General features: G+C 47.1%; 1 protein-coding gene across 4 annotated transcripts; it reads right to left on the bottom strand.

Annotated features, from left to right (window-relative positions):
- Positions 1-9,131: 9,131 nt before the first annotated feature.
- PGPEP1 (pyroglutamyl-peptidase I) lies at positions 9,132-24,121 on the bottom strand. 4 transcript variants are annotated; one of them, XM_029050054.2, is made up of 5 exons: positions 23,990-24,121; positions 21,335-21,387; positions 11,436-11,552; positions 10,372-10,604; positions 9,132-9,513 (listed from the first exon to the last, which is right to left on the bottom strand). In XM_029050054.2, the coding sequence occupies exons 1-5, from the start codon at positions 24,021-24,023 to the stop codon at positions 9,276-9,278; spliced, it is 675 nt and encodes a 224-aa protein (XP_028905887.1). In that variant the 5' UTR covers positions 24,024-24,121; the 3' UTR covers positions 9,132-9,275. The 4 variants fall into 4 exon arrangements, with proteins under 4 accessions (XP_028905887.1, XP_028905888.1, XP_039766026.1 ...); XM_029050055.2 differs by having other exon boundaries at positions 9,132-9,553; positions 23,990-24,120; XM_039910092.1 differs by lacking the exon at positions 23,990-24,121 and adding an exon at positions 22,744-22,869 and having other exon boundaries at positions 9,132-9,553.
- Positions 24,122-25,019: the final 898 nt, after the last annotated feature.

Raw genomic sequence — 25,019 nt, 5'->3', positions numbered from 1 at the left:
AGGTGATGGAGAGCTTTGAAGCCAATAGTGAAGAGTTTTTGCTTGACACGGAGGTGGATAGGCAACCACTGGAGATTTTTGAGGAGGCAGGTGACATACCCAGAACGTTTCTGTAGAAAGATAATCTGGGCAACAGAGTGAAGTATGGACTGAAGTGGGGAGAGACAGGATGTTGGGAGGTCAGAAAGGAGGTTGATGCAGTAATCCAGTCGGGATAGGGTGAGTGACTGTACTAAAGTGGTAGCGGTTTGTATGGAGAGGAAAGGGTGGATCTTGGTGATGTTCGTGAAGGTGAGACCGGCAGGTTTGGGTGACAGATTGGATGTGTGGGGTGAATGAGAGAGGGGAGTCAAGGATGACACCAAGGTTGCAGGTTTGTGAGACTGGAAGGATGGTTGTGTTGTCCACAGTGATGGGAAAGTCAGGGAGAGGACAGGGTTGGAGAGGGAAGATAAGAAGCTCTGTCTCGGACATTTTGAGTTTTAGGTGGCGGGAGGACATCTAGGTGGAGATGTACAGAAGGCAGGAGGAGATGCAAGCCTGGAGGGAGGCAGAGAGAACAGGGAAGGAGATATAGATTTGGGTATCATCCACATATAGATGATAGTTGAAGTCGTGGGAGCAAATGAGTTCACCAAGGGAGTGAGTGTAGAAGGAGAATAGAAGGGGACCAAGAACTGATCTTTGAGGAACCCCTACAGTTAGGGGACGGGAGGGAGAGGAGGACCCCACGAAGGAGACTGAGAATGAAAGGCCAGAGAGATAAGAGGAGAGCCAGGAGAGGACAGTCAGTGAAGCCAAGGTTGGATAATGTGTTGAGGAGAAGGGGGTGGTCCACAGTGTCAAAGGCAGCTGAGAGGTCGAGGAGGATTAGGATGGAGTAGAAGCCGTTGGATTTTTCAAGAAGGAAGTCAATGGTGACCTTTGAGTCAATGGTGACCTTTGAGAGGGCAGTTTCAGTGGAGTGGAGGGGACGGAAGCCAGATTGGAGGGGATCCAGGATGTGGACGTGTGGGCTGAATGAGAGAGCAGAGTCAAGGACGACACCAAGGTTGCGGGTCTGTGAGATGGGAAGGATGGTCGTGCCGTCCACAGTGACAGGGAAGTCAGGGAGAGGACAGGTTTGGGAGGGAAATTAAGGAGCTCAGTTTTAGACATGTTGAGTTTTAGGTCGCAGGCAGACATCCAGGTGGAGATGTCCTGAAGGCAGGAGGAGATATGAGCCTGAAGGGAGGAGGAGAGAACAGGGGAGGAGTTGTAGATTTAGGTGTCATCTGCATAGAGATGATAGTTGAAGCCGTGGAAGTGAATGAGTTCACCAAGGGAGTGAGTATAGATGGAGAACAGAAGAGGGCCAAGAACTGACCCTTGGGGAACCCCTACAGTTAGTGAATGGGAGGGGGAGGAGGAGCCCGCAAAGGAGATCGAGAATGAACGGCCAGAAAGATAAGAGAACAGGAGAGGACGGAGTCCATGAAGTCAAGGTGAGATAAAGTGTGGAGGAGAAGGGGATGTTTGACAGTGTCAGAGGCAGTTGAGAGGTCGAGGAGGATTAGGATAGAGTAGGAGCCATTGGATTTGGCAAGAAGGACGTCATGGGTGACCTTTGAGAGGGCAGTTTCAGTGGAGTGGAGGGGACGGAAGCCAGATTGGAGGGGGTTCAGGAGAGAGTTGGAGTTGAGGAATTCAAGGCAGCGAGTGTAGATGACACATTCTAGGAGATTGGAAAGGAAGGGTAGGAGGGAGATAGGACGAAACCTGGAAGGGAAAGTGGGGTCAAGAGAGGGTTTTTTTAGGATGGGGGAAACATGGGCATGTTTGAAGGCAGAGGGGAAGAAGCCACTGGAGAGTGAGTGGATAAAGACAGATGTTAAGGAGGGGAGGAGGGAAGGGGCCATAGTTTTTATAGGGTGAGCGGGAATGGGGTCCGAAGCACAGGTGGAGGGGGTGGCACTTGCGAGGAGGGGGAGATCTCCTCTGAGGATACTGCAGGGAAGGATGAAGTAGGGGAGAGGGTTGGGAGCGGGGTGGATGGAGAAGGGGGAGGGGTGACTTTGGGGAGCTCAGTCCTGATAGTGTCAATTTTCGAAATTCCAGCTCTGCCACTTGTCTGCTTTGTGACTGTAGGCAAGTCACTTAACTGCTCTGTGCTTCAGTTACCTCATCTGTAAAATGGGGATTAAGACTGTGAGCCCCACATGGGACAACCTGATAATCTTGTATCTCCCCCAGTGCTTAGAACAGTGCTTGGCACATAGTAAGCACTTAAATACCATTATTATTATTAGTAGTACTATTAACACCTGGGTAAGAGGGGTTAGAAGAGGCTCCAGTATTATTAAAGTCACATCTCCAAGAGGTCTTCCAAGATTAAGCCATCTTTTCCCCAGCTCCATCTCCTTTCTGTGTCATCTATGCACTTGAATCTGTGACGTTTGGGTATTTGATATTCACCCCACCCTCAACCTCACAGCACTTATGTACATATCTTTAAATTATATATTATAAATGATTTACATTAATGTCTGCCTCCCCATCTAGACTGTAAGCTCATTATGGGCAGGGAACATGTCTGCTAACTCTGTTGTAATGTACCCTCCCAAGTGCTTAGTTCAATGTTCTGCACATAGTATGCGCTCTACAGATACCACTGATTGACTGATGTACCTCCCTGCAGCTGACTGGGGGGAGGGAGGGTTCTCCTCTCTCCAAGGGATTCATCCAATACAGCAGTGAGGGTTGAGAAACCTGGCTGGAGTAGGAAGCTGAGACAGACCTGGCAGGTTCAGCCCTTCTTTAAAACAAATGTCACTCCATGTTTTGGGAGAAAGCTTTCCCTGTTGCAGCAAGACCCTTAGTTGAAGAAGCAGGAAGCTGTTAGGGAGGATTAAGTGCCCTATGTTATCCCTAAGAGTTCAGCTGGGGCAGTGAGTCGGTGATCTGTGCATGCAGTATTCAGAGGTGGTAGAACAGGTCTCCTTCCGGGCTCAATCCTTCTCCACATTTGGGCTTTGATCCTGGGCAAAGGGTTGGGAGAGGTAGAGCCCAGTCAGGCCAACCACCAAGGCCTGGCCTCAGCGGGGAGTGCACAGCCAGTCACCCAGAGCCCGGGCACCCCATCAGGAAAGAAAACCATCCCCAACTGAGGAAAATAGGCCAAGCAAATGTTAACTCACTTTATTTACTTTTGCAAACATGTGTTTCAGGTCTTACAGAATCCAGTCAAGCAATGTCTGAAAGTCTGAGTTCTTGGTCTGGGTTACACTGCCCCCCTGGGGCACATGACACGGTTTGGTTGGACAAGGCACTGGAGTAAGCACAGAAAACATAGATGCGTTGGCCCTCCCTCCCAACCACCCAGGGAGAGGATCCAGGGTTTTATACCTGTTGCATCAGTAGTGGGTTTCAAGAGTCCCGCCCATCATGAAAGTTTTGCAAAACCTGAGATACTTGAGGAAGGGCCCTCAAAGCACATTTCACTCTCACTCAGTTCTCACAAGGAAGAAACATTTTAGGGTCTTGCGAGAAATCTTTGCCATGAAGAGGCAGATTGCAAAATCAAGGTGATCTGGTGACAATTTTAATTGGGCACACAACACAAAAAAGCCAATCTTGAGGTGCTTCTATGCAGCTTCTAGTGAGGACTGGTAACAATTCATAAACAGGGCTGGAGAGTTCAGTTCAAGGCCATATTCACCTAGTGGGGTCACTGGGGAAGTTGGGGGCATGGGGGCAGTAAAGCACCGGGACGAGGGAGAAATCAGAAACTCCTGCTGATTACCAAAATACTCCTCCACTTTCCTCCTGCCCCTCAGTGTGCAAATGGCTCATCTGACCCTGGGCAGAGACGCTATGTTCAGTTGAATCTGGGGAAAGGCACTCCCTGTGAAAGTAAACATTTTCAGGATTAAAAATAATCATCTGGAGCCAAAAGCCAGCACCTTGCAGTATCCATCTAAGGGAAACCAGTCCAAGGATAAGGTGCAGTGGATTTCTTTCCTGGGAGGGAAGCATCTCCCGAATTCCTCTTCTTTTGTTCAAACTGTGTAGGGTTTTGGTCACTTTTCTCTCTCTTTAGCTCTTTGGCTTCAGGTTTCTGAAAAGCTGAAGTGGGTGTCTGGGCGAGAGGGGAGGGGGGCTGGGGAAGAGAAAAACAGAGAGAGGGGCCCATGCAGGGGGGATGCCAGGGGTGGGGGAGAATAAAGCTGGAAGGTTTTTCACTCCAGTGAGAGGCACCTGCAGCAGCTCAAGTAGTGAATAACTGTTTCAGAAAAGGGGGAAAGAAAATTTTTACATTTTACTCTGGGCTTTAGGATCAAAATGTGATCTGAACAAATCATTAACCCACTCTTAACCACTGGATAGGTTTTCTTTAAGAACAGAGGTGATTTAAGCAAAGTTCCCAAACCAAAGTTCTTTTTTTAAAAACAGAACAGGGTGAATCTAATCTTTTAAAATATACATTTCTCCTTGTCCCTTACACTTCAGTCAAGAATTCAGATATTTCATTCCCAATGATCAGCCTGCCTGAATAGAAGGGGGGAGGGGACAAGGGCAGTGTGAGTATGGCAGGCTGAAACCAATTTGAATTTTATAAAAATGTGTTTCTGATCACCTAGAACCTATTCAAAGGTTTTGCTGTAGAGACTGCCTAACAAGAGAAACATGTCTTTCCTGCCAATTAGGAGACAGATGTTGAGAATGGACTATAAGCCCCTTGAGGACCTAAACTAAGCCTACTTGAGTTCTGGACAGTGCTCTGTTCAGAGCTGCATGCAAAGACACTTCAAATGATCTGACAATGGTGATGGCCTGCTTCTTTTAACTTGATTGCCAAAGCCTGGAAGGGCAATTAGAGCAAGGAACATATGCTAGGACACAGCCATCACATCACCTCCTGAAAGCCCAGACTAAGCAGAACTTAAAAAAGGTTTCCATCTCTAGCAGAGACTTGCCTAAGGGCAGGACTCACTCCCTTAAAGGGAAACTTTTCTCCTGCTTAAGAACCTAAGACAGAATAAGGCCCATTACTGGGCCTGATCCGTGGTCAGTCCATTCAGCCCAGTGCTCAATCTCTGATCTTGGCAACAGGATGCTTGGAGGAACTGAGAGATAGTTGCCCTCCTGGACAGCCATTCTAACGTTTAAGGATGGACCAGGGAACATCCCCCAACTTTCCCCCTAAGTAACTCAATATGGTTCCCATCTCCAAACTTCTCTTGAAACTACTGATATTTTCGGCCTGCAGAACTTCCTGTGGTAGGAAATTCCATAGGCTTATGGTGTTTCCTTTTGTTGTTTTAAACCTACCACCCTCAAGCTCTAATGGATATCTCCTCTGTATGAGAGAGAGAGGATGTCGTGTGTGTGTGTGTGTGTCTGAGAGAGAGAGATACACATTTTGGGCAGCAGTGAGTTTCACAGGTGAACTGGAGAAATTAAGGCATCAGATCATTTTGCAGTGACATCCAGTATGCTTCTTTTGCTTGGGTGTTGGAGGGTGGGGTGAGGGGGTGAGGGGGTGCTCTACTCTCAAAGTAACTTTGATCCTTCAACTGTTTCTTCAATTCCCCTTAACTCTTTTTTCCAGGTTAAACCATCCGATTTTCCAACTTTCATTCTTTGAGCCCAACAGACCTCTCTCGGCTGCCCTCATCTGGTTCCTTTCAAACTCTACAGTAGCTTTATGAAACCCAAAGCAGATGGTGTGCCAGAGTAAGGCAGGCACCCTTATCAAATCTTGGTAGAGATTTGTTTCTGGCTAATCGATATGCCTCTTCCTAAGAGTTATTATATGCTATTAGAAAACAAAATATTTTTCCTTCCAAATGCCGCAAATTTGCAGTGCATATTACGAGAATCATTCTAATGCATTGAGAGGCGTTTTAGGTGGGTTTTTGTTTTTTGTGGGTTTTTTTGCAGAGAATACAGCTTTGGATAATGCACTTTATTACAGACACTTGGCTTTCCCACCAGCCTTCAAAACAGGCTCTACTTTGCATATGTCCAACCTGACATTTACTTGCAAAGTTATCCATCACACCAAAGTCTCTGGGGCACATCACCCAGACCTCTACAGCTCACATGGATCAAACAGAGGCATTATTTCCCACCTACTCCACCAGATCAGTCAGATGGGTATATCGCTTGAAGTTAAGGGAAAAGAAAGAGCGAAAGATACAGAAAAAACTCTGACAAGGAACTTCGGGCCGAAGCTCTGAATTAGAGCTATGGAAAAAGTGGATGAAGGAACTTAACCAAAAAAAGAATTTAAAGTCGACAGGTAATGACAGAAATGTTTGTCAGATTAAATCCAAAGAGCTGAATATCATAATAACATGATCACTATACAAAAATTCATCATGTACAGGACCCATCTGTTCTAAAGAGACTTGGCTACTCAAATTGCAAAAAGAATGATAGTATAAGATAGTCCTACTAAATCAAATCACACAATGTTTTAAACATGGATTGCAATGCAAAGCGGGAAAAAAAGGGGAAAGAGGAGACTATGACCTCCGTGGGGATGACTGACATGACAAGATGTGCTTGAGGAAAGGAGGAACGGGGGAGAGGGCCTCACCGAGGGGCAGTTCACAGGTCAACACTTGCCAGCCTTCTCCTCAGAGGTTTCTCCTCTATTGTAATTGTCCCTCCCCCCACTCTTCTCTTTAGCATGTGTCCAGAGTTCGTGACCTCAGGCGGAACCATCGAGTGTGCTCTAGCTCCTGCATAAGGAGAGGTCTCTCAGACTGACCAGTCACAACTTCCATAGGGATAAATTTTCACAAAACTTCAAATAACATTTCCAATGGGAAAATGCCAAGATGCACAGATATACACATGCATGCTCGTGTGTATACGCACACACACCACAACTCACAGCTGCTCTCAGAGAAGAGGAAGTGGGGGGTTGTTTACCCAGAACTGAGCACGGCAAGTCTGGTAGGCTAGGAACTCAGACCTGGCTGCCTATTACTGGGGCAGTTGAGACAGCTGACTTGGGGTGCGGGGGGGGGGGGGGGGGGTTGTGGGGAGAGGCACAGGGTGCCTGATGAACTAGACACAACAGGTTCGGCAACCCAGCTGAACAGAGTGCAGCGGCATGAGAAAGCATGGACGGGGGCCTTCTGGGGTCTGGCAGTACAAAGCACAGGTATTTTAATCTGCTTGTTACTGGGGCCCTTTTGGAGACCATCTGCTTAATTGCACGGTCTCTTACCCCTCTTGGCCACAAACCTCCCATTCGCTTTCTCTTCATTAGTCAAAAGAAGAATGGAATCAGAAAGCGATTCAAACCAGATCCCCACTTTCTGTAAAGCAAACACATGTTTTCAAAAGATTCAGCAACTATGACTGTCCGAGGACCATATAGAAGCTGCTTAGACTTAAAAGAGAATTGTTGCTGGGAAAGAGAATTCAAAAGCCCCTCTGTTTTCCCACCCCCAACAGATCCCAGCACATTTTAAAGATAAATACTACTGTATTTCCACCGAAAAAGTATGCAAGAGATTCTTTCTCAGCCACCCACATTCATGGATGCTGTCTCACTGCTAGCAGCTTCATCTTTGAACTGAGGACAGCTCTGCTAGCTACTTGGATTAAAACCACGTTGCTAAAAACGAATGTGTTGGAAAAATAAATGGGCTATTTGGGGAGAGTTGTTAGAGTGACTAAGTTATCAGTAATTGATTTTAATGTCTGTCTCCTCCTCTAGACCGGGAGCTCCTTGTGGGCAGGGAATGTATCTATCAGCTCTATTTTATTTTACTTTCCCAAGTGCCTAGTTGGCACTTATTTATTGGCACATGGTAAGCACTCAATAAATACCACTGATTGATTGCTGCTGTTTCCCAGTGGGAGTGGGTAAGCCTTATGAAATTGCTAATGGCTGAGTGGAAAGTTCTTACAAAGAGATGGCCCTCCGGAAAGTCACCCTGAGCTCCTCTGCAAGGCCCTATCATTCTGTTTACCCATGGGGATGGCAGTTTGGGCTTCGAAGCCAAATTGTGTATTACCTGCACACTGACTTTTGAGTTCAATTCAAGTGACTCCTTCCTACCCGAGACATTAAAAAAAACCCCCAAACTCCTCCCCTGACCTCCCCCCCCACATGTGTACACACACACACACACACATATACACTCAGAGAGCTTAGTTACAGAAAAAGAGTTACAATACACAGTACAGAGTTGTTTTTAAGGTTAACAGGGTTGAATCACCTCTAGCACCAAAGCTCAAGAAAAACGCATCCCACATGGCAGACAGTGGTCGTTCACAATGTTTTTTCAGCTGCTACAAACTTGTTTTAAAAATACAGAACCCCACACACACGCGCATGAAAATCGAAAAATATGTTTCACATAGGCAATATACAGTCCCCCGATCTAGGGTGGTGCCGAGCTGGGCACTGCTGTAGCCTGGCTGGAAAACCATGTCAGGAGTATTTGGCAGGGAGTCTGTGTGGGCTGGGAAGGGGATGGTCCCAGTCTCTCTCCACACAATCCCTGGGGTCACTAGTACCCACAGAGGGCATTAAATCATCCTCGGTCATGCTTCCCCAGCTACTCAGAATATAGATCCCAAGTCCTACTGGCTCAAGTGACTGACGAGCCAGGGGCGGGGGAGGGCCTGTGCCCCAGGTAAAGGGAATGGATGATTTACTTTTGTGTGATTTTTTTTAACATTTTCATTTTTCCAAGAAAGAATATAAATTACTCTCTGATCCCAACTAGCACTACGGTAAGAATAAATGAAACCCTAGCCCCCTCCCCCTTCCTAGGTTGCCTCTTTTCTGGTCATTATTTTTCATCAAGCTCTATCCAAAGTCTCGCTCGTCCAACCTTTTAAATTAAGGACTAACTATGCGCAGGGGTCAGCATCTGTAGTTTCCCCTTACCCAAATGCTCAGATTCCAGATGTCAATCCTGCACATCTGGACCCTGGTATTTAGTTTGTAGATGTCACTTGACTAATGGATATCCTCTGCAGAAAATTTGGCCCCATGCTTCACAGCCACTTCAGGAAACACAGTAAACTGTTGCAGCTGGTTTCTCCCCTTCCCCCACTCCCTCCCCAGCCCACCCTCCCCTCCCCCCACCTGGACCCCAAAGAAAAAAAAGAAAGGAAAAGAGAGAAAAACCATTGACTCTTTCTTTGAATCAACTGGAACTCACTCACAAAGGCGGGGGGGGGGGGGGGGGGGGGGGGAGAGAATTCACAGAATTTCAGTAGAGTCGAATCAGCGTGTTTGTGTCTTTGGTTCCCGTCCTGTATCATGGGGACGGACTGCTTGCCAAAGTTCTTAAGCAGGAGGGAACTGTTTGGGAAGTGCAAAAGTGGTAGGACCCTTGCCCAGCTTCAGTGTTCATGGTGACAGTTGATTTTGCCTTCGGATTGCTCCAAAACATCCAGCATCTCCTCAATGATGGCTTGCAGAGCCCGGCCCAGTTGGTCTGCATTATATGGTTTTCCCAGCGGGGGGACGTGAACAAACGCAGATCTGCCGTGGCTCTGGTATAACGAGGTATAATAAGTAAAATCACAGAGGTACCTAAGATGTGGGGAGTGGGAGTGAAGGGACAAAAAAAAAAAAAGAAGCGAAACATAGCAGGGTCTTTAGTGGCAGGAAATTAAATTTCAGCAAAATTGCGAGAGCGGCAAGTCAACGAGAACGAATGAAGCTCAGCAGCTTGGGTGAGCTGGTAGCGCTGTGGACGCGGGGAGGATGGACCAGACGGAGGAAGGAGGTTCTCCGCACTGGAGCTAAAAACTCCACACTCGCATCTCGGCCGCAGATCCCCGCTTCCTGGGTCTGGGCGCCATCCTCACCCGCATCTCCAGGTACTCTTCTGCCAGGGTGTTCTTATGCTGCTCAACCACTTGGGCTTGCGGGCAGCACCATCACCCACCCTGGAAGAAAGGCGAGCACCTGGGGTCGAACCGTACATGGACGGAAAACCTCTCGTCCAGCCCAAGCCAAGCTGAGCCGTGGGACGGAGGAGATCTGATTGGGACCGGAGGGGGTCCAGGCCTGACTTCCAGGGACCACCACCATGAGTGCATGGTGCATTCAATCAGATGTGATTTCTGCCCCCAGGCTGCAGCGCTTCAGCTGCACTGCAGCCCCGCCTTCACCGCCTGCAGCAGTTCTAACTGGAGGCGGGGGAGAGAAGGGGCAATAGGGGATGGATCTGAACCTGGCCAGTTTTGGCTCATGACCCACAAGCTGACCCGAGTCCACATGGGGCTCTCACCTGGTCTATCTCTCCTACTAGACCTTGGCTTTGTGTTGGGAGGAAAAAAAAAAAAAGGAGCTCCGAGTGCCTCAGAAACCCAGGGATGTTTCCCCCGCTGCTTGGGGTGTCCTACCTGCCAGCATCCTGGGAGATGGTCACCGTGACATCCAGACCCAGGGTGGTGACTCTCTTACACACGGCGTCCATGTCTATGATGGAGTCGATACATTCTGGCCCATCCTCCACACAGCACTGGGAGCCAGGGCAGAAGCGGCAGTTGTCCAGCCCTTTGTACCCTTTGTTGTGTCCGCATTTTTCCAAGGTGACGGTGTTTGCCATGCCCGACACCCCCACATGGACCACCAGCTGCAGAGGAAGGAGCATGCCGACTGGCTAACCCTGTGCTCTGCTCAACCCTGGGAGGAGAGCAGCCCAAGGCCAAAGAGCACAGGGATCTTTCTCTGGGTCCTAGGTCACACATCCTCAGTCTGACCTGACCGCTCCAGCTGCCTAGGATTTGCCCTGCATTAGGAGAGCTAAGCCGGTCCAGGTGACCAGTTTAGCTGTGGGGTGCCAGGGAAGGCCTTTCCAGAGAGCTTTCCCACTAAAACAACGCGCTTTCCTAAAGGCCTGGTCACAGACTCACTTTCAGCTTAGGCTCATTTATCGGACTGACATCAGAAACACATTTTAACGAAGCTACAGTGGACCTCGTCACTTGGGTATGATCATGTGGGTTTTACTACTGGCGCTGAAAAGGATGACAAGTGCTAAGAATACTTTAGATGCGAGTTGAGTTACAGACATCATTGCCCCACCATCGATGAAAGAGTCAGAGTTTCAACCAAACATGCAGAGGTCACATTTCCTCGAATGAGGTGCCGGTGCCAGGGAGGGGAGGCGAAGGGGGTGAGAAAGTCATAATGAGGGTGGTTCCCAGGAATTATCTGTACCACCTCAGAGTTGGGGTGGGAGAGGGTAGCCAGCAAAATGGGCTGGGAGGATTGGGACCGCGGGAGCTGTCTTTGCTGGCAGCACCACCTACAGCCCAACATGTACCCACCACCCCTCACCCTCTCGGCCTCCAGATCTTGCGATTGCACTGGGGCCCTTGACTTCCCAAAGGAGAGTTGCACACTCAATCCTCAGGGGCCCAGGATCAACCTATCCTGCTGGTTTGGGGTTTTAGTCACTCACTTGTGGACTGTGCTTTTCCCACAGGGCAGGAATTAGCCTCTGTACTGTTTTGTATTCCACTGGAATTTCATACACGTGGAGGTCCACACTGTCCCCCAGCCCCAGCTTCTCCAGCTCCTGAAACAGGAAAGCAGAGGGAACAAAAAGCATCAAGACAATGAGACCAGATTGGCACATTGGGTCCTTACAGATATAAATTGGCTGAGGTGGAAGCATTCGATGAGGACAATCCAGAACCACTTCCTGCTTCCCGCTAGGGAGCGGGACCACCATCTTGGAGGGGGCGAACATCTGCTAAGCCCCTAACTAGGGTGACCCCCAGCCTCGCTGGCCCAGGCTGAGAATCCAAGCTCCACGTTCCTGTACACCAGACGCTCAGCTGGAGTCGAGGAGAGAAAGGGATAGGGATTTCTGCTACATCTGGACAAGGGACATTCAAGAACTGTGTTTTTCAAAGCATGCTAAGAAAACAACTGCCTGGAGAGAAGTCTGTCACTGGAAGAAACTGATGGGGCTCAAATTCTGAGGTTCAGCACGGGTGGGGGGGAGAGGGGGCAGAAGGTCAGCCTGAGGGATTTCTGTATAGACTAGACACACAGCCCCTTCCACAAAGGATTGACATGAGCCGACCATGGAACCCTGCACTCTGCAAAGACCAGCAACAGACCACATGGAGAGCCCAACTGGAGCATACTGGGAAGACGTGGGCTTCCATCAGCAGACACTTGGAGCCCAACAGAACTCACCACACACCCCACCCGGACTTTGGCGAGGTACAGTAGGTCTTGGAGCTGTGGGGGAGTCGATGTGCCTAGTACAAATGGGGGCGCTGAAATGCTCCACCCCAGCAGGCAGCTTCCTCCCACGATAAGATCTGGGAGGCAGGGAGAAAGAAGCAAGGCCTCATCCGGGCTTTAGCCACAGGGCAGATGGAAACAGTACAATCGCAACTCACCCCAGCTGCAATTTCTGAACTTGAAAACATTTCACTGGTTATTTTTCTCCCAGCGTGTCTGCCTCCCTCCCATCTTTTAGGTTGCGAGGCCTCAGTGGGTCAGGTGCCGGGCCTTGTACCTTTCTCCAGCGCTTAGTACATTGCTGTGCACCGAGTGCTTAACAAATGTCAGAAATAATACTGGTAATTGGTTGTAGACCATTTGTGGCGGTCATAAATGGGGCCGGGCCTCAAACGGGAATGTAATTTGTTTTGATAGCCTTACTCAGAACTCCCAGGAGGGTTTATACTAGTTCTTTTATCTCTCAACATGTGTTCAGGTGCAGCAATAAATGGCTGGACTTCCCTTTTGCGAAAATGTCTACCTGGGATTCAATATTCTGACTATTTCTCTCAATTTGGCATCAAGTCTAATTGCCATCTGCACAAATGTATGGAAAAACCTTTTTAAAGAAAAGGTTTTGCCTGCTGCTTAATGACAAAGCTGCTGCCTCAGCGGGGATGTAACAGGGTAATATTGCTCAGGACTAATGTGGAGAACCTGTTGTTCAGAAAGTGCAGCCAGGATATCCTGCTGGGACAGAAGATGTTAGAACCATTCTGATCAAAATAGAGATGGAAATGGAAGTAACTGAAGTTTGTTGGCTGCAGAAGTTGGTTTATGAAGTGTTAAAACTCCCAGCCACCATCTTTCTCCTGCCTAACCCGGAGCAACAAGCAGCACAATTGTTTGTGCACCTGGACAAGGGATGTTCCGTGAGATTGTGTTATTTTTTTCAAACACCCTAAAGAAAACAACATCCTGGAGAAAAGCCCAAAAGATACAGAAAGAACCAATGTAGACTCAAATTCCAGAGTTCAGAATTGTCTGCTAATTCTACTGTATTGCACTCTCCCAACTGCTTAGAGCAGTGCTTTGCCCAGAGCAAGCACTCAATAAATACCATTGATGAACTGATCAGAGTACGGAGCCTAAACAACAAGCACTGGGTCCACATTCTGAATGCTGAAAGCGGCTGACAGGTCATTAGTGTGTGCTAAAGAGAGGGGTTCTCTTTTCTCTTTGGGAGCAGGCTGAAAACCATCTGGTCACTTGAACTAAGGGGCATCAAGTTTGTCACTCTGTTCCTCCAGACAAGGTGAAATCTTGTAAAAGGGATTGCCTTGCAGCCATAAAATGTTTAAAAAGGCCTAATAAAAGTTCAACTGGTAAAGGATTCTGCTGATTTTCCACAGCAGGCTGAAGTTTGGAGCACAGAATCAGGGTACAATTGTAACTAGTCTTTTACAAAACGAATTCCTCATTTTAATCAGGGGGAGCAATGCAACTTGAACTTCTCTAAATTGATTTACTTTGTAGATATGCGTTTCAAAGGATTTGTCTTTGATCGCATCAAACGCACATCTTTACAACAGGTGTTCCTGAAAACAGCTCTGCCAGATGGCTTCTGCTGAATGGCATTTTGGTTTTGAGTTTCACAAAAACAGCCTGGGAGGAGGAAGGTGAAGGGTCAGTGACATGGAGGGAGGAAAGAAGAATAATGTGGAGTGTAGTTCGCAGGGGCAAAGTGTGTTTCTAGTTGGCGTTTAATACGATACCAGGTCCCACCTCGTTGCAGAAAAAAGCAGAGCCACGCATTTCAGGGCTGGTTAAAAGCCGAAATCCCAAATTGGGAAATTAGAGGAGAATGTAAGGCTCACAGAGGCATCCCAGGTAGACAAGCTTTTCTCTTTAGGTTTTAGGGCAGCTTTCCATCAGCGCAATCACCTTCGGCATCAAACACGGTGCTAGAGAAGCCTGAGCCACTGGAGGGCAGCATGGCCTAGCACATGGGTGAAAAAGATTCTGGTGGCTGCCTAAGATGAGTTTGGGGGGGCTCTCGTTGTGGCTCTTCCCCAAACGCTGATTCACTTAAGCGTGGGCTAGGGAGGCAGCTATCGCCGCAGAGCTGGGGACCATAAAGAGCCATCTCCTACTTCCAGGGACTCCCGCAGCAGACGGAGAGCATCAGCCTCGTGAACAGATCACTAGTTTGAAGGTCTCGCTCGGGTCATAGCTTGTGGACTATCTTGCATCGTGGCCTTCCTCTATGCCCTCATTTTCCCATCCTTAAAATGGCCGCTCTCTCGCACTACCTGTCTGGTCCACTACCTCACGACCTAGATTTTCAGGGTCCAACCAAGTCTGGTCCAAGGTTGCCACTCTGAAAAATGTGAAGTCTGGTCTCTCTCCCCACCCCCAGGTTTTGCTGTTAAATGTTCTTGGGTGGCAGGGCCAACATTTATAGAGGGGGTGGCCCCTTTAAGTCAGCATGGCTGCCGCTCACACAGCGGCTAAGGTAAAGAACCCCAGACCCCCATTGTGGGCATTGTAGGGATCGTCTCTATTGTTGTGAAGTACTTTCCAAGTGCTTAGTAGTACAGTGCTCTGCACACAGTAAGCACTCAATAGATGCAATTGAATGAATTAATGAATTGAATGGAGCCTCATCAGTTCAGCTCCTTGCCTCCCCGCTTCCCTCCACTGCTTTGTCTGGAAGTGGGGCTCGAGCAGGGGGAGGTGGAGGCTATCTAGGCCCACCGGTTTTGTTCCAAGTCCACGGAATCTGATCCTGTGGGACCCGTGAGCTGGCCAGGCTCTGTGCAGAGCTTCATCCCACAAGGATAGGACGAAGAACTGTGGAGAGCGTGTCCAAGGAAATGAAGAGTGATTTTATTCAGTATCTGTTGAGCGGTTCATAAATTGAGTGAACACCATAGGGATATGGAGGTCTTAGTGAGATTGCTTTGGAAAGTAGAAATTCAAAATAAGGCATGTGTATAGAAAGGCATGAAGAGGGACTACACAGTCCCACAGCTTTAAGAGGGTCTTTTTCCATCTCTTTGTTTTTAATTCTACAAAGTAAAGAAGGAAGTGATCTGAATGAGAAATATTTTCCTCTTCTGCATGTCTTTTTGGTGCTACAGTGAACTGTGAAGATTCAAGGAAAATGGTGTGTGTGTGTGTGTGTGTGTGTGTGTGTGTGAGAGAGAGAGAGAGAGAAAGAGAGAGAGGGAGAGAGAAGTTTTGTGAGCCCCAAATGCCCATTCTAAAGTTTTACTATCCAATTTACTCTACAGCTGCAGAGAAGCCGGTGGGGAGAACTATCAAGGTCAACTTCTCTCACTTCTCTGCAAAACCACTTTACCCCTCCCTCCCCCAGCTGCTCACACCCCAACAGCCACAACCCCAGCATTCCAAGGAAGGAATGCTAGATGGGGGTCTCTGACCCCAGGCCCTTCTTGAAAGCTCTAAGGATTCCCTCTTCTAGGATTTCCACGCTGAACTTCACCCCTCTCTTCCGAGAGCACAATCAATACTCATCATCCACTTTGTGGATTACTCATGATTCTTGTTTCTTTTTCTCCTTCCTCTTGATGCTTGCTTCTTAGCACTACACTTTCTGCTGGGCAGAAGAAAAGACAGTTGGGTGACATTCAAATCAGCTCTTTTTACCACTTGGTTGGCAGTGCAGAGATAGTTCGGTGGGGTAGGAAGTGGATATGAATGGGTAAAATGAGGTTTCCAGAGTACTGTGGATTCCATTTATCCATGTTCTGTCTGCCCCCTTCCAATCAGCATGAATAATTGGAAGCTTGCTGTACAGCCCTGCAGATTAATAGCAAAGATTTACCAGCTCACGCATGTTCTTGGGGCCTGGGAGACAAGAGAACAGCTGAAAAAAGTCAGAGTTAATACCACTAACAAACCTAAAGCCCTAGAGAAAATGCATCGACCAGCCCAGGAAACAAGAGAGCCATTAATTTAGCTACATAGTTTTGATCTTTACACTGCCTATCCCTGACAGAATAACAACTCCTTGAGTTTGGCTGAATTAGGAAATGGTCTTTTTTTATTTCTCTAGTTCATGTTGCTGGTTGGTCTCTTGAACCTTGCCTTATCTTTTAGCTGCTTCTTTCCTTTACATCAGGGGCTCTATACTTTAAGCTCACACTGAAAAGCATCACCTCCACCTTAATGTTTATTTTGCTGTTGCTAAGCCTTATTCTGTAAATTAAACTTGTTGATTCTTTCATACCTACCCGATTCCTAGCAATTTGTTCCAAAACACAGCCTGACCATTCAAGAAAACGAACACATTCCATCAGAATCGGGAGCTCAATTTGGTCAGAAATAAGATGGATAACTGTTTTCTCACATATTTACCACTAGCATGATAACAGCCCAAGACATAAGAATGGACTTTTTTTTTTCTCTTTACCTTTGGATTTTTGTTGAAGCCCCACTGCCAACACAGCTCTATCGCTGAGCACTGGGAACATGTTAAGCACAGATGCTAACTGGGTCATAAATGTATTAGGCTGAAACTGAAAACAATCTTCAAATTTTCATGTGAGCCAAAGGAGGAAGATTTATTTCTCAACTGGAATACATAATTCCTATTAATGTCACAGGCTTACATGTGCCTATCAACAGAAAGATAAATTAAAGAGACACTGAAAGGCTTCTGGCTTACTACATTTTAGACAATATGGATCTTGTTTTCAAGACTTCACACTTGCAGTTCTTCCTCAGTAAATATGGGTCTCTTGGAGGCTAGAATTACTCACTTAGGAGTCATTAAACATTACTGTTCTAGAATTTGCTTACCAAGTCATATTAGCAGTGTGCTTTAAATGGTCTTAATTTCAATATTATACATATTCACAACTTTTCTCAAGGCCCTGTAACAGATTTGGAGTCAAATCTGAAGTTTATTGGAATGGGAGAGGGAAAAGAGAAATCTTATTTTCAAACTCACTTTCTGTCCCTTACAATGTATTTCTCAACTTGGCCCATCCCCAAGAGTGTTTATCCCAAAATTAGTAAAATAGTATGAACAGTCCACATCTGACTTAAAAAAAAAAAAAAAAAAGAATAATCAGTTTAGCATTTTACTTCTTCCTAATTGAAGCCTGGGTCCCAGAGCCCCCTAGTGATAAGTTTTTCCAATTATTTAATTAGTTCAGAGTCCTTGCATATCACGTTGTTTCTGACATTTGTATGTTGCTTTGATTTTTATGTGCTGAACAGGTTTTTTCTTTTTTTTTTGTATTTATCATATTTTGCAGAGACATTATTTCTAGGCTTCCACCACTAGATTGAAAACTCCTCAAAGGCAGGGACGGCAAATGGGTGCGGATTTACTCTTCTTTTATCACCCCCGGGGGGGGGGGGGGGGGGGGGGGGGGGGGGGGTTCTGCATGCAGTAGGCAAACAACAAATACTAATTAACAACCCTGTTCTTTAGAACTCAAGCAGGTGGAAGAAATCACGCACTAGCAGATTTATTTACAGTATACCATACACATAATGAATACATCTGAATAGCTATACACATTCACAATAAACACATGAGAGTCTTTCAGATTACCACTTGATAACAATTTATGCTAGGCCAACAGAAGAATGTTAATTTTTCTATTTGGGTTCTGCCTGGGGAACAGAGCAGGCAGGGAGAAATATTCGTGCACACTGACAAATTGTATATTATCTGTAAAGTTGATTGATACGTGCGTGCGTCTATAGAACAGCACGGACTCTGAAAGCGGTAACTAACAAGATTACTAATTGACCCAGAAAAGACTGAAGTCAACCTCTTATGGGACAGCGAGTCTGACCCAACAGCAATGATAAATTACTTGCTAGGGCTTTGGGACCCAGGTCCTGATATTAAAGGCTTGCTGTATTGATTACTATCCGTGGCACATCAAGATACCCTACTAGAAATGGATGTTAAGTGCTGATCTACCTCTTCTTCCCAATACTGCTCTGGGTCTCCTCCCCTACCCCACTCATTTTTCTCTTTTAAATGGGAGATTCTAAAGTTGTTGCATTAGTGAAACAAGCAGTTACCTACACAGAATTTTAGTAACTCAGCTTTCTTGAAACACATGCTCGCTTTCTACTAACATCGTTCAGAAATTCTCCCTTGTTAACTTGAAGACACTAGAAAAGGACTGTGCGGATAGTGAAATGAGAATTGGTGAAGTACCTTGACACTGAATGTTTGTTGTTGTTGTTTTTTTTTTTTTTTAACAACATTGAACACGTTGAGGTTGCCCCATGGATCTTTTGTCACGATTCTAATTGAAGGTAAACTACATCACTGCTTCAGCATTTTATAAAGTATAGTTTTACCAATTCCCAATGAAAAGAACATTTTACCCAACACTGTGCACACGTACAGCTACTCAGTAATAAAGGGAGTCCTCTGGCCCCAGACAAACTTATTGTCTACAGCCTTGTATACCTGACAAATATAGAAAAACGAACATGTTTGACCTATTCCCTGACCCCTCAACAATAGGCTTCTTTGTTAGCCTTTAATATCCTTATCAGGTCTGTCTAGACACCCTGACAGCAATTGTCCCTGGTAATGTCAAAATGCCCTCTGACCCATCTTCTCATCCTCCAGCTCCGGCAGAAACACATCAAGAGGTTGGCCACATGAGCCAATTAGCTTCACAGTCTACAGGGCACACCTGAGTCTAAAGATGAATTATACATCTTTAGAGCAGCACATTCGCATGCACTCCTTGTACCCCTGATCTGTCAGGACCTGGTGTAAACAGGAAAGAGTCAGCATGAATAATGCAGTGACTAGAGAGAAACTCTGAAGAGTGGGCCATCACCCTGAAAAATAGGGAGTCACTGCCCAGAACTGAAAACATCAGAAATCCCAACTGTGACCTATGGGAAAGGGTTCATCTCACAGCACAAGTTTGTTCTGTGCGTGCGGAACAGCAGGAGAGCATTTGGAGAAAATCAGCAGATTTTTAAGGTAGCTAAAAAGGGGGAAGCTTGTATTCTGAAAATTAAATTTGGGTCAGGAGAGCCAGGATCTCAACTCTGCGCCAGGCAGTGTGCAAGAAGTAGGTGGCACAAACTGCTGATCAATTCAACCTCTCCCCAAAATACACACACACACGTGTATGTGTGTATGGAAACTCTCCCAGAGAAAAAGTAAAATATGAGAGATCAGGGCATTGCAATCAAGACTTTTGGGGAATGGCTTTGATTAGTCAAAAAATAAGTTGAAAATTTGATTTTCAAGCCAGATTTAAAATTGCTGGTCTCTCAAAGAAAATCCTATATTGTGACCTATATTCTTAAACAAATAAAAAAAGTGCTTAAGAAAAAAGGGTGTAAAGTTGGAAAAAAATAAGGAATTTTACCCTCTGGCTGCAGAATAATAAAAGATGCAATAAACCAGAACTAGCTTAGCCCCAAAGCTAGAAAGGGTTTACAAAGATTGTTTAATTGATTTTTCTTCTATTAAGATGCAGATCACACTGTCTGGGATTCAGAAACTCAGACACACGTCTTTGTGTCCACTCAGCTCCATGAAGTCCCCTGTCTGAAACTTGCACAATGCCAGACTCACACGTGTTCAAAGACATGCTGTTCCTTTTTGTTTGGGCCTCTTGGGACTGGAACACAGCGAGGAATGGCAAATCCCTGGTACACATGGCCTGGGGATTTTACATTTTAGGATTTTAGTCACTCCTCAACTAAACTGTAAAATTTAAAAAAATGAATTTAAAAAAGTGTCACTAGAACACGATGAGAGAGCTGAATGACGGAGCAGGAAGCTTCCTACACAGACATAAGACTACAACTACCTGCGTCAAAATAAAGATTTTCAACTTCACAATTTTTACGAGTGCAACGCATGAGAGCTGGCTGCAGTCAGGGTCTTTAATAGAGGGGCTAACGGGGCATAAATAATATTTGCTTGCAGTCTCAATAGGGTTGATTTATACTAAGAGTAGAAAAACATTTGGCTTCCTTCTCTTTCCTCCCCACCCCCTCAAAGCTTGCCATTGTTCCTTCACTGCCATCCCACTTACCGCCTCTTCTTACAATGAAACGGTAATTACTTGCACAGGCTGACCTCAGGCTAAGGACAGCTGGACTGAACCTCAGCTGGACAGGAGCCAGTCAGTAGTCCCGCCTAAACCAACCCATGGTAGTGCTGCCTTTCTACATTACGGCACTTGCTTCTCTCTTCAAACTGGGGGGCGGAGGGGGGCGAGCCCCTTTCAAGGGCTCTTGGTCCCCATGGGACTCTGAAAGTGTCAAGGAGGAGAGCAGAGCACAGCCGTGACCACCTGGGCCAGCCATTTCCAAGACGATTTTAATTGTGTTTAGTCTGCAGTTTAATTGGAAAGAGTTCCCATTTTAAGGGCTACAGTCTCGGGGAGCCCGGTGAAGGGCTAGTTTTGTTCAATTTCCATGGCAATCAAGAGAAAAATCTCTCCCTAAATTTCAGCTGCAGAGCTACAATGGAGCTTTGTGCACATTCTACATAGGAACAGTTTACAGCTAAAGGATGGCTGCTGTAAAAAAGCTTTTCCTCATCTTTACATCGGTACTGCAAAACAACTCTCTGCGGTCTCACCTAGCAAGACTCCGATTTCATCTACGAGGCAAGTCACTAAAATGGAATTGGGAGCCCACTTCCAAAGACATCACACTAATGTGCACTTAGCAACTTTCACCCAGGCAATATCCCATTCCTCCACTCTGTACCTCAGTTTCTCCATCTGTTGAAAGTTGAATAGCATGCCACGTACTGAACAGAACTGAATTCTAATCCAGGGCTTTCTCCCCCTTTCTGGCCCCTCTTCTTGTGAATCAAGCATTCATGATGATTTCCCAGGGACAAACTGAGTAGCATATCATATTTTCCTTAATATAAGAAATGGTGTAGATGGTGTTTGCAGTGGTTACATGTCTTTTAAATCTGTGAACACTCACTTAAATATTTTCCCCAAGGTACTTCTCAAGGAAGTGTTCTTATTCAATTACTCTTTTTCTAATACAAACTATTTTATTAAGCACGAAGATATCAGCCCAGCCTGATATATGTGTGTAGTATATTAGAAAGTATACTTTTACCTGGACTGCAATCCAGCTGGCATTAACTGTGTGTTCTCCAAATGGACCAAATCCTGAAAACACAAAAGAAAAGTTTCACAATAATGAAGTCATTACTGCATGTCTTCAAGTGCTGAAGTGGATGAATGAAGCAATTTGCATCTCCCTGTATTGAAAAGGGCCTTGGGAAAGCCTAATCAGTTCACAGTAATTTTTCCTCAGTCTAGACTCTTGCTGAAACTAAACACTCAGCAAAGCCCTTTGAACTCTTGGGGAGCATTAAAAAAAAAGTTTCCACAATCAGACTGCAGAATGGAAAGTATCAAATATTACCTAGATGATCCCCATACAATTGTCTCTAGAAATAAACACACTCTGAGTGGATTATAGAAATTGCTTGAACTAAATTAGGGCTTCTCAGGAGCTGATAAAAGAGGACTGCAATCATGAAAGGACCTTTTTGTTCCTGGGTATTTCAATTTGCAATTCACTAGCAAATTGGGGCCAGTTCTCCACAATAAATTTTCATCTTCAAAAAATTCAAGAAAAGCTGGAGTGCTGTGCATACGAAGGATGAGGAAAGGCAGCTGATTTTCATTCTTACTACCAAGGAAGACAGAGAAAAGTTAGAGGAACTCTGTGATCGCTCTTTTAGTGATTAAAGAAATCCCAGAAGAGGTGTTTGAACAGTGGACCTGCAAGTTCTAATAAATAAGCAAGGTAGCGTTGCTAAGTAAGGATCTTTCCTTTTTATATCAAAACAAATTGAGCAATTTGGCTACGTGTAAAATTAGACTGTTGTCCACGCTGACTTACTGAGAAATCAAAAAATCTATGTCTAAACCACAAGAGAGTTGTGTTCTTATCAATAGATCACATAACCCATTTCTCCATCATTAGTGAGGCAGTCAAAAAGAAGTCCTAATAGGAAAAGTGCCATTAGCATTCAGGAGTATAAGTGATATCAAAGAATTCTCTCAGTAACTCCAGCAGGTGTCATTCACAAACTTGACTTAATTCTCAATACTTCCAAGTTTTTCATGCAAATATCACATTTACTGAAGCAGGAAGGCAGGGAAAAAGGTTAACAGCTGTGGAGGGGGAAAAGGAAGTGAAAAAAAATCACATCTCAAAAAAAAAACAACCAAAACAATTAAAATATACCCCTTAAAGATAGCTGAAAGCCATTTCCAGAAGAGAACTCAAGAAAGAGTTATAGGAACTTTTAATGGCAGACACCCCTGCAGACATTTCTTTTCTACAGACCTGGCATTTCTTTCTCTTTGGGCACTGACACATTACCAGCAGTCAAAGAAAGTCCATTTTGAATCTGCACACCAAGTGCTCAGCTCTGAGGACGATAGCCCCGAAGCTCAATACTGATTCAAGAGATTAAACTTTGACTGCAATCAAGCAATGCAAAATCTAACCTTTCACTGCTCCTACACCTACAGAGTTTTCAGACTCTTCTTCAATCTCCCCTCCCACACAGTTCATGGTGGATGGCCAACTTTGATGCCATCAGACAAACTTCACAGAACGTGCTCAGAATGTGCTCGGACACCTAACTAGAAAAGGAAGGGATTGGGGGAGGGGGAGAGGGGACTCTCGATGACTAATTAGCAACAAGCTAGCAGCAGAGATCCCTCTAGGATTCTTCTCTCCTTTTGGCCTCTCCCCCCCAACCAACCCCGCCCCCACCAATCCTTAAAGTACTAAAAGAAAACACGCATGTGGGGGAGTGGGAATTATGAATAGCACTGCCCTTTGGGAGAGGGAAAAGTTGCCCTGTGGGTGGGACGAAAAGCTGGGCTCTGAAGGCCAGGGTGATTATAGGAAGGAGGAAAAAAAGGTACAGCAGAGGCCCGGAGTGACCCGCAGAGGAGGAAGGCCAGTCACACTCGGCAGAAAATTCTGCAGGGAAGTGTCTTGAATGGCACTTTCCCTCTCGGGGGTCCTTGGGGCAGGACCCCTGACCATTCTAGGAGTGAGGCCGAGCCAAGCTAGCCCCAGAAGCCCAAATCAGCTACCAGCCCCATCCAGCCCCTCGCCCAACACAGGTCCCGACGAGGGCGGTGCGGGGCGCTCCAGGAAACCTTGAGAACGCCCATTTGTCACAGAGGCTCCTTCTCCCAGAGATCAACCTCTTCTTTTGTATCCCGAGGGGCCCGGGAGAGGAGTGGGAGAGAGAAGAGAGGAGTGGGAAGCCGGGGGGGAGGGGAAAGATAAGACTTTCTGACAAGTCCACAGCAGCAAGGGCAAGGGCCGGTCACTCCCTCCCGGAGCGGCATCCCCCTCCACAGTCCCCTCCCTTCCCCCTACCCCCGGCTAACGGGGGCCGTTGCCTGCCCCGAGGGCCTGGGTGGGCGCAGAGCCCCCCGCGGCCCGCAGCCCCGGCTGAGGGGTGGGGGGAGGGGGCCCGGAGAGGAAGTGGAGGGCTAACCGTCCCCACCAAGAACGGCTGAGAGGGGACCCACCCCGCCCCGCCTCACTCAAGTGAAGTGGGATGGAGGAGGAAAGAGGGTAGAGGGGCCAGATTCGACAGGAGGGCAGTCGTTCCTCCACCAACGAACCCCCCCGCCCCCCGAGCAAAGGAAACTAGGAACTGCCCCCTTGGAGCAATAACATTTTCCTCTCCTTCCTCCGGGCTCCGCCCCCTCCCCCAAGAACCCTTACCCGTCACCACCACTGCCTTCTTCGGTTGCTCCATCTCCGCTTCCGACTCCTACCGCCGACCCGCTCCTCCTCGGGACTGCCGCTCCCGCCGCTCCCGCTGCCCCGAGTCGAGCCGAGGCGCCACCCCGCCTCCTTCCCCCTCCCACTCTCCTCCTCCCCGCCCTCCTCCCATCCCAGCCGGTGGACGTTGCGTGCGCGCCCCCTCGGCCGCCTCCGGGGGACGAGCGGCCACGCCCTTCGCCTCTCTCCCTTCCCTCCGCCGGCCAGAGCGCCGGCCTGTCCGGCCGCCGGAGGGCGCCCTTCCGGCGTGGCTCGCTCGGGCGGCGGGCCGTGCTACTTCCCTATGGGGGGCTCCCTTGCTTCCCCTTCCTCAAGCACCTCCCGCCCTCTCTCAACCGGGGGACGGAAGAAATTCGATGAAACGAAAGAACAGATGAATGAGTCGCCCTCCAGAAAATGTTTTTTACCTCGGTCCTTTCACAGGCTTCCGGGCTGGGGGCTAGTAATAAGAATGATGGCATTTGTTAAGCACTTACTAGGTGCGGAGCACTGTTCTAAGCGCTGGAGGGGATACAGGGTGATCAGGTTGTCCCCCGTGGGGCTCCCAGTCTTCATCCCCATTTTGCAGCTGGGGTAACTGAGGCCCAGAGAAGTGAAGTGACTTGCCCAAAGTCACGCAGCTGACAAGTGGCTGAGTCGGGATTTGAACCCATGACCTCTGACTCCCAAGCCCGGGCTCTTTCCAAGGAGCCACGCTGCTTCTCTAATAGCGACGATAATAAATGCGGTATTTGTTGAGCGCTTACTCTATGCCGGGCACTGTACTAAGCGCCGGGGTGGACCCAAGCAAACCAGGTAGGTCACAGTCTCTGTCCCACAACAGGCTCACAGTCTTAATTCCCATTATACATGTGAGGGAACCGAGGCTCAGAGAATAATCATAATGATGGCCATTTGCTAAGCGCTTATTATGTGCAAAGCACTGTTCTAAGCGCTGGGGAGGATACAAGGTGATCAGGTTGTCCCACAT

Source organism: Ornithorhynchus anatinus, chromosome X1, assembly GCF_004115215.2.
Source record: "Ornithorhynchus anatinus isolate Pmale09 chromosome X1, mOrnAna1.pri.v4, whole genome shotgun sequence".
NCBI lineage: Eukaryota > Metazoa > Chordata > Mammalia > Monotremata > Ornithorhynchidae > Ornithorhynchus > Ornithorhynchus anatinus.
Note: the sequence above shows the minus strand (reverse complement) of the source record. Positions and strands in the feature narration are given on the sequence as shown.